Source organism: Zophobas morio, unplaced genomic scaffold (genome assembly GCF_036711695.1).
Source record: "Zophobas morio isolate AGI-343-1 ecotype UQ-CSIRO unplaced genomic scaffold, CSIRO_AGI_Zmor_V1 ptg000002l, whole genome shotgun sequence".
NCBI lineage: Eukaryota > Metazoa > Arthropoda > Insecta > Coleoptera > Tenebrionidae > Zophobas > Zophobas morio.
Window position 1 is genome coordinate 4,166,165 of NW_026972107.1, and position 12,841 is coordinate 4,179,005.

Here is a 12,841-nt window from a genome sequence, read left to right on the forward strand (position 1 = left end):
ATATTATTTTTAGTTTTTCCAGTTTATTTCAATTTTTCGGAATTAATTTTTCAGTTTTTCGATGATTCGATTTTTCACTTTTTGGTTTATCGTTTTTTTTAAGTTAAAATTTTTCAATTTTGAATTTTACCATTTTTCGACTTTTAGCCGCTTCCATTTTCTCAATTTTTCGATTTTCCGACTTCTCGATCTTTTGATGTTTGGATTTCGCGATTTTACGATTTTCCTATTTTTCAAAGTTTCAGTTTTGGGATCTATGTATTTAACTTTTCCGATTTTTCAATTTTTGGTGTTTCTAAATTTTTGGATTTCTCAATTTCTCGATTAATGGATTTTTTAATTTTTCGATTTTTCGTCTTTCCCATTTCTCGATTTCTCAATTTTCATATTTTCAATGTTTAAGTTTTGGGAGTTTTCAATTTTGGGTTTTTCAATATGTATTTTGATTTTTAAATTTTTAGATTTTTCGACTTTGTTTTTTGATTTTTTACTTATTCGATTCTTCAAAATTTTGCGATTTTTTAAATCTACATTTTTCGATTTTTCAACTTTTCGAATTTTTAAATCTTAGATTTTTCACTTTTTTGGTTTTTCGATTTCTTAATCTTTAGATTTTTGCCTTCTCGTTTTTAGATTTTCCAGTTTATTTCAATTTTTCGGAATTAATTTTTCCGTTTTTCCATGTTTCGATTTTTCACGTTTTGGTTTATCGTTTTTTTTTAAGTTAAAATTTTTCAATTTTGAATTTTCCTATTTTTCGACTTTTAGCCGCTTCCATTTCTCAATTTTTCGATTTTTTCGATTTCTCGATCTTTTGATTTTTGGATTTAGCGATTTTTCGATTTTCCAATTTTTCACCGTTTCAGTTTCCGGATTTATGTATTTAACTTTTTCTATTTTTCAATTTTTGGCGTTTCTAAATTTTTGGATTTTTCAATTTCTCAATTTCTCGATTAATGGATTCTTTAATTTTTCGACTTCGATTTTTCGTCTATCCGATTTCTCGATTTCTGAATTTTCATATTTTCAATGTATAAGTTTTGGGAGTTTTCAATTTTGGGATTTTTCAATGTGTATTTCGATTTTTAAATTTTTATTTTTTTCGACTTTCTGTTTTTCATTTTTTACTTATCCGATTCTTCAAAATTTTGCGATTTTTTAAATCTACATTTTTCGGTTTTTCATTTTTTTGATTTTTCGATTTCTTGATTGCTCGATTTTGTAAATTTTCAATTTTTCGAATTTTTAGATTTTGGATTTTTCACTTTTTTCTTGTTGCGATTTCTCAGTCTTTCGATTTTTTGCCTTCTCATGTTTCCATTTTTCAATTTTTCGGAATTCAATTTTTAGTTTTTCGATGTTTCAATTTTTCACTTTTTGGTTTATCGTTTTTTTTTTAAGTTAAAAATTTTCAATTTTGAATTTTCCCATTTTTCGACTTTTAGCCACTTCCATTTCTAAGTTTTTCCATTTTTCGACTTCTCGATCTTTCGATGTTTGGATTTCCCGATTTTTCCATTTTCCAATTTTTCAACGTTTCAGTTTTGGGATTTATGTATTTTTAACTTTTTCGATTTTTCAATTTTTGGCGTTTCTAAATTTTTGAATTTTTGAATTTCTCAATTTCTTGATTAATGGATTTTTTAATTTTTCGACTTTTCGATTTTTCGTCTTTCCGATTTCTCAATTTTCATATTTTCCATGTTTATGTTTTAAATGTAATATGTATTTCGATTTTTAAATTTTTAGGTTTTTCGACTTTCTGTTTTTTTTGATTTTTTACTTATCCGATTCTTCAAAATTTTGCGATTTTTTAAATCTACATTTTTCGAATTTTTAGATTTTGGATTTTTCACTTTTGTTGTTTCGATTTCTTAGTCTTCCGATTTTTTGCCTTCTCATTTTTCGATTTTTCAATTTTTCGGAATTAATTTTTCTGTTTTTCAATATTTCGATATTTCAATTTGTCAAATTTTCTCAGCTTTCCGATTATTCGAGTCTCTAATTTTTCGACGTGTTAGTTTTGCGATTTATGTATTTAAATTTTTCGACTTTTCAATTTTTCAGTTTTTGGCGTTTTTAAATTTTTGGATTTTTCGATTTCTCAATTTCTCGATTAATCGATTTTTTAATTTTCCGATTTTTCGATTTGTCTGTTTAAGTTTTGGGATTATTCAATTTTGGGATTTTTCAAGATTTCGATTTTTAAATTTTTATATTTTTGGACTTTGTTTTTTTTTATTTTTTACTTATTCGATTCTTCAAAATTTTGCGATTTCTTAATTCTACATTTTTCGATTTTTTAGTTTTTTGATTTTTCGATTTGTTGATGTTTTGATTGCTCAATTTTGTAAATTTTCAGTTTTTCGAATTTTTAGATTTTGGATTTTTCACTTTTTTGTTGTTTCGATTTCTCAGTCTATCGATTTTTTGCCTTCTCATTTTTTGATTTTTCAATTTTTCGGAATTCATTTTTCAGTTTTTCGATATTTCGATTTTTCAATTTTTCGATTTATCGGGTTTTAAGTTCACATTTTTCAATGTTGAATTTTCCCATTTTTCGATCTTTAGCTATTTCGATATCCCAATTTTTCGATTTTTCGACTTCTCGACTTTCTCAGTTTTTCGATTATTTCCGATTCTAATTTTTCGACGTTTTAGTTTTGCGATTTATGTTTTTAAATTTTTCGATTTTTCAATTTTTCAGTTTTTGGCGTTTTTAAATTTTTGGATTTTTCGATTTCTCAATTTCTCGATTAATCGATTTTTTAATTTTCTGATTTTTCGATTTCTCTGTGTAAGTTTTGGGATTATTCAATTTTGGGATTTTTCAAGATTTCGATTTTTAGATTTTTGGACTTTCTGTTTTTTTTTTTTTTGATTTTTTACTTAAGTATTCGATTCTTCAAAATTTTGCGTTTTCTTAATTCTACATTTTTCGATTTTTTAGTTTTTTGATTTTTCGATTTGTTGATGTTTTGATTGCTCGATTTTGTAAATTTTCAATTTTTTGAATTTTTAGATTTTGGATTTTTCACTTTTTTGTTGTTTCGATTTCTGTCTTTCGATTTTTTGCCTCCCCAATTTTCGATTTTTCGATATTTCAATTTTTCGATACATATTTCGATTTTTTAATTTTTAGATTTATCGGATTTTTTAAGTTCACATTTTTCAGTATTGAATTTTCTCATTTTTCGATCTTTAGCTGTTTCGACTTCTCGACTTTCCTATTTTTTGATGTTTCGATTTCCCGTTTTTTCAATTTTTCGATTTCGGGTTCTCGATCTCAGTTTTCCGATTATTCGAGTTGCTAATTTTTCGACGTTTTAGTTTTGGGATTTATGTATTTAAATTTTTCGATTTTTCAATTTTTCAGTTTTTGGCGTTTTAAAATTTTTGGATTTTTCGATTTCTCAATTTCTTGATTGATCAATTTTTTAATTTTCCGATTCTTCGATTTCTCTGTTTAAGTTTTGGGATTATTCAATTTTGTGATTTTCAGATTTTTGACTTTGTTTTTTTGATTTTTTACTTATACTCGAATTTTCAAAATTTTGCAAATCTTTTAAATATTACATTTTTCAACATTTTCATCTATTCGATATTTTAATTTTTGGATTTTTGGATTTTTTAAATTTTTAAAATTCATGATTTTTCAGTTTTTCGGTTTTGACAATATTTTGATTTCTCCTTCAAAAACGAAACATCACATATTAAAAAAAAAGGTTCTAGGAGCCCCAGATTCTGTTAAATTCTTTCCAAATTAAGAATTTCATGGATTCCCGAGATTTTTGAAAAACCCAAGAGGCCTCATTTTTTTTTTATATTTAAAAAAAGCCTACCCGCCTGCAAGACTTTTTATTTTTAAAAACGAGAGGGCAAAAAATCGAAACAACAAAAAAAGTTAAAAATCTATGTCACTTTGACAGTCAGGTATAGTATCTTAAAATTTTAAATATGTTGCCAACCTGACAAAAAAAAAACACAAACATGAATAGTCAATTTTTTCCATAAAATTTGTATACCTACCTACAAGTTTTAGTTAATGTTTTGTAATAGATAGATAGATTTGGGTTAGTGTTTTACTATCGTCTTGACAAATTTAGCTCACTTTACAATTTCAAAATAAACGGTTGGATAGTTTTTAGAAATTATCTCTAATAAAATCGACAACAGATAGACGGTAGAGAAAAGCAAGAAGTTATGTATTTGTTGTAATAGTCTTGTAACAAAGCTTTCCTTGCCAACCGTCCATAGACTTATTTGTAGAACTCATTGTTCTAAAATGAACTAGAAGGACTGTTACATTGTCATGTGTAATTAAATGCGCCAGTCCAGCATCACATTACGCTATATAAACAGATTGGTATCAGAATTAGCACATGGAATATTTACTGAATCTAGTGTGAACATGCAAGTTATTACTCGTACGTACGTGTGTATTGTTACGAAAGAAACCCATACGACGCCTATTCCAGAAAGACCTCGATTGTGGAACATATTCTGTACATAATTGTTGAGTTTGAATGTTCATCTGCACCAAAAGTTGGTGAGATCTCAAAATTTTACTAGTAATGTTGCAGCATGGTGCGTCGTGTAATGTAGACTGTAGTAGAAGTACATACCAATAGCGGTAAAGATTCTTAATATAGTTGGCTACATTTATGGAGAAACAAGAGAAAAGTTGATATATTATGTTAAGAAAAAACGTTAGCAGTGAAAACATGTTCTTATTTTACATTAAAACACTGTTAATAAGACGTGATGTACTTATTTGTTTTGAGAAAGTACCTGTTGTTTATAGTTCACGTATCAAAAAAAAAAAAAAAATTAAACGCTGCAATATTTATTTGTTAAGCTCGCAATAATTACTACATTTTACCATCTGTACGTTTATACACTTGCAGAACATACAGTCCTCCGTTTTGAGAAGACAAACTCATTCAAATCAAACTAATTTCTGCGTGACATTCTTTCGATGTATAAACATAAACAGTTGAGTTTGAGATTGCTATTACTAATAATGCACTAGAAATGTTTCTGTTGCTTTTAAATTTCTATCTAAGTAACAAATTTGCCCACAAGTTGTAGAAACTGTTACAGAAATCTGTTGAACGGTGAAGAAACGCATTTATTTTATAACCGAATTTTCGCTGAACAGTGGCTGAGATAATCGTTTATCGTGTGGTTGTTAAATGTTAACACGGAACTCGTTAACGTTACCGCAGTGGGTGCACAGCTCCGATGATAAGAGTGCCAAAGATATATCTAGGAGAGTAAACAGTCATTTATATTTGTGCAAGTGAGTCATTGTACATTTATAATTTTTTTGTTCGTAGAATTATAAGGTGAGATTTTACAACATTATTTTATATAAACCTACAGTATACTTTATAATTTGTGCATTTACAAAAAAGCAGTTCTAGTGAAACCTAGATATACAAGTGCTAAAACAGAAGAACTGCATACTTTTAAGCGATAAATTAGAAAACATACCTTGCTTGAGGTAATTTCGATTTGAATGAAGTCCATAATTGTGGTATTGTTTTGGGGCAAAACAGCAAAACCTTATCGCTACTTCAGCTTTGTATTATCACTTTAAATTTAATCTAGCGTGAAATTATTTTTTGATACTAGCTTAATAACGCATTGTTTTGCTACTGTGCTTTCTATATTTTTAGCGTTTGTAGGTTCAGTTTTATGTCTGTATTCACCAAATTGAACAAGTGAATAAAACCTGTATCTCGAAACGTATGTTCCAGTGCTGAAATGATGATGATGATGATGGATTATGGTTCTCAGTATGCTTCCTCCACTATGTCTTCCGAGACATTGTCAGGAAGCTATGGGAGTCGAACCAATCGAATTCGTACCGTGCGACTGGTACGTCCGCCACACGGGACCCTGCCGCCCCCAAATGCCACCTACCGACACGGACCCAGTTTGGGCTTCAGCGTCAGAGGAGGCAGAGAACACGGGACTGGTTTTTTCGTGTCGCATGTGGAGCAAGGTTCAGAAGCGTATCGACAAGGATTGAAGGTACACAAAGAACAAAAAAATAGTTTTTAAACGGTGCCGATATGTTCTTTTGTTCTATTTCTTCTTCAATTTGCTTTCTCTTGAAGGTGTTGAAGAAAATTATTCACTGGTCTACCTTGAGATACACTCCGATTCTTTTGGTTTAATAGTTGCATAAGAAATTGTCCCGCGTTTGGAATTCGTGTCAATAGTTTTGTGTTTATTTTAAGTTATCTAGAGCAGTTTGATTACTTTCTTAGTACGAAGAAAGTGTTTCGGTTTCTACTGAGTTGAAATGTAAAAATGAGCTTGAAACTAGAGCAATTCATGCGAAAACGAAAATGGCATTGTGCTAGTTTTACAAAAATCGACAAATAAATGTAGTTTTGAGGGTGTAGATAAAGACTCGTTTTTGTTCTATAGTTGGTATAATACACAGGTGACTCACTAAGTGCGCGGTCTTCGATATCTTATTAATTATTATTACAGTTAGAAAAAAATTAAAGGCTAAACTGGTCGTTAGATATTATTATACCGTGCGCTTAGTAACTCACCCGGTATATTTGGAATATTTTCCTCGACTCGAATAATGTAGCGGTCGGAATGCAAGAGCACCAGCCTTGAAGAATTTAATTTGCCATCCTCGAGTTCAACGGAATATGAAGAGTCGCAATTACAAGAAATACAAAGTGATGTTAAATCTTGTTCGCAGGTTGGAGACCAAATTATTCGAGTCAATGGCTTCACCGTCGAGGACGCCGTCCACAAAGAAGTCCTTCAGCTGATCTCCAACCATACGCATCTAACCTTGAAAGTGAGAAGTAAGTAGACGAACTAGCGCTAAATTTTTTAAACTAACGCAGTCGCGATACGGACTTAATTAAAGGCCGTTTGACCGAAACCAATTAAATCGATGATTAAAAAGAGGCCCCAGAGGATATTGACCATCTTCGAAGCAATTATTTCCTATAATGGGTTTCCTGCTGCAGGTCAGCTAGCGACAAAACCCAGCAAAGTTTTGCATTTATCTATCGATATAGACAAAAACCGATACTACACAGTCAGTGGCCGAAGTGCGGTCCGTTAGGCGGAGTTGACTAGAGGTCAGCAAATTCTTTGAATTTAGTAGTTTGTTTAGGTGAAATCGAAAATCATTCATGTTTGGAAGAGAAGTAGAGGCGGGGCGAATTAACTGTTCTCGTTACTGTAACTTGGAGTTTTTGTATATCTGCATGAGATGTCGGTTCATAACGAACACGTTAAATTATTATCAACATTCTAATAAATGTTTATTTAATTAATTATTATCGTTATTAATAATATCAAAATTACAAACCGTCCAAGGTAACCAAAGTACAAAAGACCAGCGAACCATACAAACGTTATTAAGTAAACGCTTACCTTTCTTCATCCAAGCAGTTCGACATTCCTGGATGGCAAAAAACAAAACAAAGATTGACACCGCTGGATCGAACCACTCTCTCGCAAAAAATATATTTATGATTATTGCTTCCCTGTCGGTACAATAGTGATTTTTGTTGCAGGTGTAGGCATGATTCCAGTTAAAGAGTAAGTATTTATCTAAAAGTAATTGCAAGAGCGAGACATAGATCAAAAAGTCAAACTTAATATTTTTAATTTCATATGATTACATTTTCAGCAAGAGAACAGATACTCTTAGTTGGCAAATCATTACCGATAATTCATCTTTGAGGTCGTCGCCGCCGCTTAGCGAAAAAATGCAGGACATGCGAGTCAATATCATGGTGGCACCTCGCTCAAAGTTAGGGTGTGGGTAAGTGTCTATTTTTTGCTATTCAACAGTTGGTAAAACTCAAATATGTATTTCTTTTTGAAAATGTTTGTTTTCAAGCATCTGCAAAGGCCCCGAATGGAAACCCGGCATCTTCGTTCAGTTCACAAAAGAAGGAGGAATAGCGCGCGAGGCTGGCCTTCGACCCGGCGATCAAATCCTATTCTGCAACAACGTGGACTTCAGTGACATCCCATTCGGCGAGGTATTCAACTCACTGCATCATAAACCATAATTTCAACCACCCCCCGACATTTTACAGGCCGTAAATCTAATGAAAACCTCACGACAACTCGATTTAATAGTTCGTAAATCTGCCGGTTCGGAGCTTTTTCCTGGCGAGTCGAGCGGTTACAATAGTTCAGCGAGTTCAGTAACTGGAGACCAGAGTCCTTCGTGGTCGGACTCGAAACGTCTGTCGATTGTCAAAGAGGAGAGCTTGGACCTGGAAGATCGGCTGGATCGGTTGAAATGGGAGAAGAGCGCCTGGGACGACGACCAGAAAGACGAAAAGAAGCAATACTTCAAACCCACGATTATTAATCTGTCCGAGAGCGGAACGACCATCAAGAATAACGGGACGGAGGAAGAGTTCCAAGGCATTCAAGGCTCCAGTGGCATGGATTTGGGACAGGAGGAGAAGACGATCATGATCGAAGTGCATAGGACTAGCGACGAAAAGAAACTTACAAATTCGTTGGTCAAAAGTTCGTCGACCTGCAGTTTCTCAAGTCTGGCCAGCAGAAGCAGCGCAACATCGAGCAGTTTGTCTAGCGCGATATGTCAGGAACTTCAGAGGAGATCGGAGGTAAACAAATAGCGCGACCAAATCGAACGATCATCAATTTGCTTGCAGAAAAAACAAAGCGAACAAAACGGACCCACCATCGACGAACAACTCCAAATGAAGAAGATTCTCAAAAATGTTACGTCTGAGAAGCAACATCAGCATAACCAGCTTATGGACGAGTTCAAGAAAGCGCACCAGAAGATGTTCAAACCGGCGGATAATGCACCAATGGAAGCTACGTCTGCTGTGGGAAAAGACATTTTGGTGAGTTCAAAGAAATATTACTATGTGTATTTTTTTTAACTCGGACTTCCCTTCTTGTCTGTCTCAGTTAAAACCTTTCAATAGTTAAGTGGGATTTATAAACTTGCCGTTGACGTTGAAGTTCCCGTTGCAGATAGTAACTTTGATGTTCAACTGCCGTATTTAAAGGGGTTGAAGAAAAGTAGAGGATTTAAGTTGATTACTACGAAAATTTACCATTTTAGACATGTTTTAAGTTACTTGTTGCCAAAATAAGTCCACACATATTAAGAAAAAAATTGGTCTAAAGAGTTTAGACAGTACTTCCCTCGCTGTCGGAAACTTGACGACTGCATGCCTATTGTGTTTTTTTTCTCATTACATTTTTGTAGTGGGAATTTAAAAAAAAATTGCGATGACGTCATCAACATTTTTGCAAGGACACGTATATCAGTTGGGATAGATGTAGTGTAATACTAAGAATAAAATTATTATATTCTCAAATTTTCGGGAAAATGAATTGGGTCGTTTGAATATTGATTTGTAATAATCAATAAAATAACGAAACAATTTACTCACAAAAACCTACGTATCAGAGGCAACTGAAAATCGTGTATGTATAAACATTGTTAATTTAAGATGACAGGCGTAACAGCATACGTGAGAGCCAAACACAGAAACTGTAAACAAAACGACCGTCGGTTTTATTGCTTCGACTTCCGCTTATTATATAAAACATTGGGTTTTATTTTAATTCTTGACGGTGAAATTCACAATTGGTTGATTATAAACATGTCTATTTCATATTCGCGGAATCAAGTGAACGCATAAAACAAATGCAGGTCTGTAATGTTAAAGTCGATGTAAATAAGCGTGCTACCCTTATGTTTCAACCGAGTTTTTCCTTTAACAAATTTTGTGTCTACCAAATTGGGTTGGTTGGGGTGTAATACTAATAATAAGTGTTGCCTTTAATTTAATCAATAAAATAAATTGACTTCATTAATTTTTTTGAACCACCTCTTAAGAAAATCTAAAAAATATGAATGGAATGATAAATCACAAGTACAAACTCATCATATTTTTTGCATTTTAGATAGGATTTATTCAGCAAAATTTAAGGGTGACGTCATAAATTTTTTTAGGAGGGATGAACAAATACATTTTGAACAAAAGTTTACCATGCTTATAATAACTTTAAAATATTCCCAAGATTTCAAAGCATTCGGTTTTGTAATTCCTGATTAAATCGATAAAATAAATTCACGCCTTCATTAATTTTTTTGAGTCACCCTGCATATGCAAATCCAAAAATATGAATGGAATGATAAATCACAAGTACAGACTCATCATATTTTGTACATTTTAGATACGATTTATTCGGAAAACTTTTGAGCTGACGTCATCAGTTTTTTGTAGAAGATAACCAAATATATTTTGACTAAAAATTTATTATGCTCTTTATAACCTTAAAACATCTGCAAGATTTCAAAGCATTCGGTTTTGTAGTTCCTGATTAAATCAATAAAATAAATTTACGCATTCATTAATTTTTTTGAGTCACTCTGTATATGCAAATCCAAAAAATATGAATGGAGTGATAAATGACAAGTACAGGCTCATCATATTTTGTACATTTTAGATATGATTTATTCGGCAAACTTTCGAGCTGACGTCATCAAGTTTTTGGAGGGGATAAGCAAATATATTTTGACTAAACATTTATTATGCTCTTTATGACCTTAAAACATCTGCAAGATTTCAGAGCATTCGGTTTTGTAGTTCCTGATTAAATCAATAAAATATATTTACGCATTCATTAATTTTTTTGAGTCACCCTGTATATGCAAATCCAAAAAATATTAATGGAGTGATAGTTCACAAGTACAGACTCATCATATTTTGTACATTTTAGATATGATTTATTCCACAAACTTTTGAGCTGACGTCATCAAGTTTTTGGAGGGGATAAGCAAATATTTTTTGACTAAAGATTTATGATGCTCTTTATAGCCTTAAAACATCTGCAACATTTCAAAGCATTCTGGTTAGCAGATTAAAAATTAAATTTCAAAATGTTGTTTTATAATTTTGATTTTTTTTCCAAAAATCTGTACGTTTCGGGTGAAAATTCGATTCAGAGTTGTAAACTACATGTGTAGGACTATGTTATTTTATACAATTGAAAACCCATTTACTATGTACAATTTTGAAGTGACGTCATCGCTTTAGTGGTGGGGATGATTCGACAAATTTTGGTTAGCGTTTTACCATCTACATGATATTCTTAATATAAGTACAAAATTTCACAACAATCGGTCCAGTACTTTCGGAGATTATCTGTCTAATAAAAATCCGTGACAACAGACGGACAGACGGACAGACGGACAGACGGACAGACGGACAGACAGACGGAAATGGGAGACCTATTTCTTCGTCTTCTAGGGGTCATGAAAGATCGAGAAAACGTAAAAGTAGAGAGTCGGCCGACGGACTCGATTACAATACTTCCTTTGCTTACGCTCGGGAAGTAAAAAGACAAATTGTAAGCCCGCCCACCCACCCTGTCTCAATTGTGACGATTTTTGGTATTCATCGTGAGCCAAGAAGGGGGAATTTAACTGCAAAATATTTATTTCTGTACGCGAAATTAAAAACATGTTTTTGAATATCGTGTTATTCAAAGAATACTACATATTTATATTACAAAAAATTAAAACCAAAGATTAAGCCCCACCCATACCTGCCCTAATTGAAATAGTAATGAAGTTTTCATTCGCTGGTAGGCTTAGAGGCGGGCCTAATTGCAAAATTCGCATTTCTACACAAAAATTTACCATTTTAAACGTGTATTAAGTTTTTAAGAACAAAAAAAAAAATCACAATTGCGATGGGGTGGGTGGGCGGGGTTTATATTTTGCCCCTTTTCTTAATGTATATAGTATTTGAACAACACGATACTCAAAAAAATGTTTTTATTTTCTTCTAAAGAAATAAGTATTTTGCAGTTAAGCTCTGTCCCCTTGGTTTACGGCGAATTAAAAAAATCATCACAATTGAGATCGGGCGGGTGGGCGGGCTTATATTTTGTCTTTTTGTTTTAATATGTGTAGACTTCTTTTCACAACTTGAAATACATATGTTTCAAACGGCTTCGCCCCATAATTCCAAAATACATATTACCTTGCAAAAATGTACTATTTTATTAAAATTTAACCATGTTTTAAGTTTTTTGTTGTGAAAAGATGGCTATGTATATTAACAAAAAAAAAAGGTAAAATATAAAAATAAAAAACAATATTTCTAAAATTTCACGTGAGTGAAATTATCACTCACTTTTAAATTGTCAACAACTCTGAAAACAAAATACAAAAATACATAGAAAATAAAACAATATGTTACGTAGGTAAATATATCTCAAGTAATTGTCCATACTGTTTTTTATTTATCTATAGATATATTTATGTATTGTATCTCACGTTCTGACGGCGAAGAGTAGCTAGTCAGGACTGATGGACGAAAGCCACGTAGAAATGGATTATTTTAAGTTCAACATGTTGAGTCATCAGAATCTGACAACGGACTGTCAGTCAGTAGCGTAACATGCACACTTCAGAAGGGGGTGGTTTTTTCAATTTATTTTTTTAAATCGCTAACAATAACACAGGGAAACAAACGCAAGTGAACTGGTCAACAGGCTAGCACAAATGCGGATGAATCTATTAGGCACTAATCTAAACAGGTGCCCTTATCCTCTAAAAAAATAAAGGGCGGATGGGTGGTCTAGCACTTGTTAAGATAAGGCTGATTTTGGCAAATCATATAGCCTCTAAGAAACTATAGGGGGGGTGGGCGGGGCTTGTATTTTCTAAGATAAGACTGATTTTGGCAAATCATATACCCTGTAAGAAAATAGAGGGTGGGTGGGCGGGGCTAGTATTTGCTAAGATAAGACTGAACAATATCAAGACAATAGA

At 32.4% G+C, this 12,841-nt stretch overlaps 1 protein-coding gene across 6 annotated transcripts in view; it reads left to right on the top strand.

The window, feature by feature from the left end:
- Nucleotides 1–12,841, top strand: part of LOC135125094 (harmonin) — a 56,699-nt gene that overhangs the window by 33,536 nt on the left and 10,322 nt on the right. For 4 of the 6 annotated variants that reach the window (XM_064050439.1, XM_064050456.1, XM_064050446.1 and 1 more), the window contains 7 exons: nucleotides 5,763–6,039; nucleotides 6,731–6,839; nucleotides 7,563–7,587; nucleotides 7,679–7,813; nucleotides 7,892–8,036; nucleotides 8,094–8,639; nucleotides 8,688–8,885. In XM_064050439.1, coding sequence (XP_063906509.1) covers nucleotides 5,770–6,039; nucleotides 6,731–6,839; nucleotides 7,563–7,587; nucleotides 7,679–7,813; nucleotides 7,892–8,036; nucleotides 8,094–8,639; nucleotides 8,688–8,885 — 1,428 coding nt within the window. In that variant the 5' untranslated portion in view covers nucleotides 5,763–5,769. Of the gene's footprint in view, nucleotides 1–5,328; nucleotides 5,349–5,428; nucleotides 5,507–5,762; nucleotides 6,040–6,730; nucleotides 6,840–7,562; nucleotides 7,588–7,678; nucleotides 7,814–7,891; nucleotides 8,037–8,093; nucleotides 8,640–8,687; nucleotides 8,886–12,841 lie in introns of those variants that run through there. The other 2 variants (XM_064050472.1, XM_064050464.1) reach the window with 2 other exon arrangements.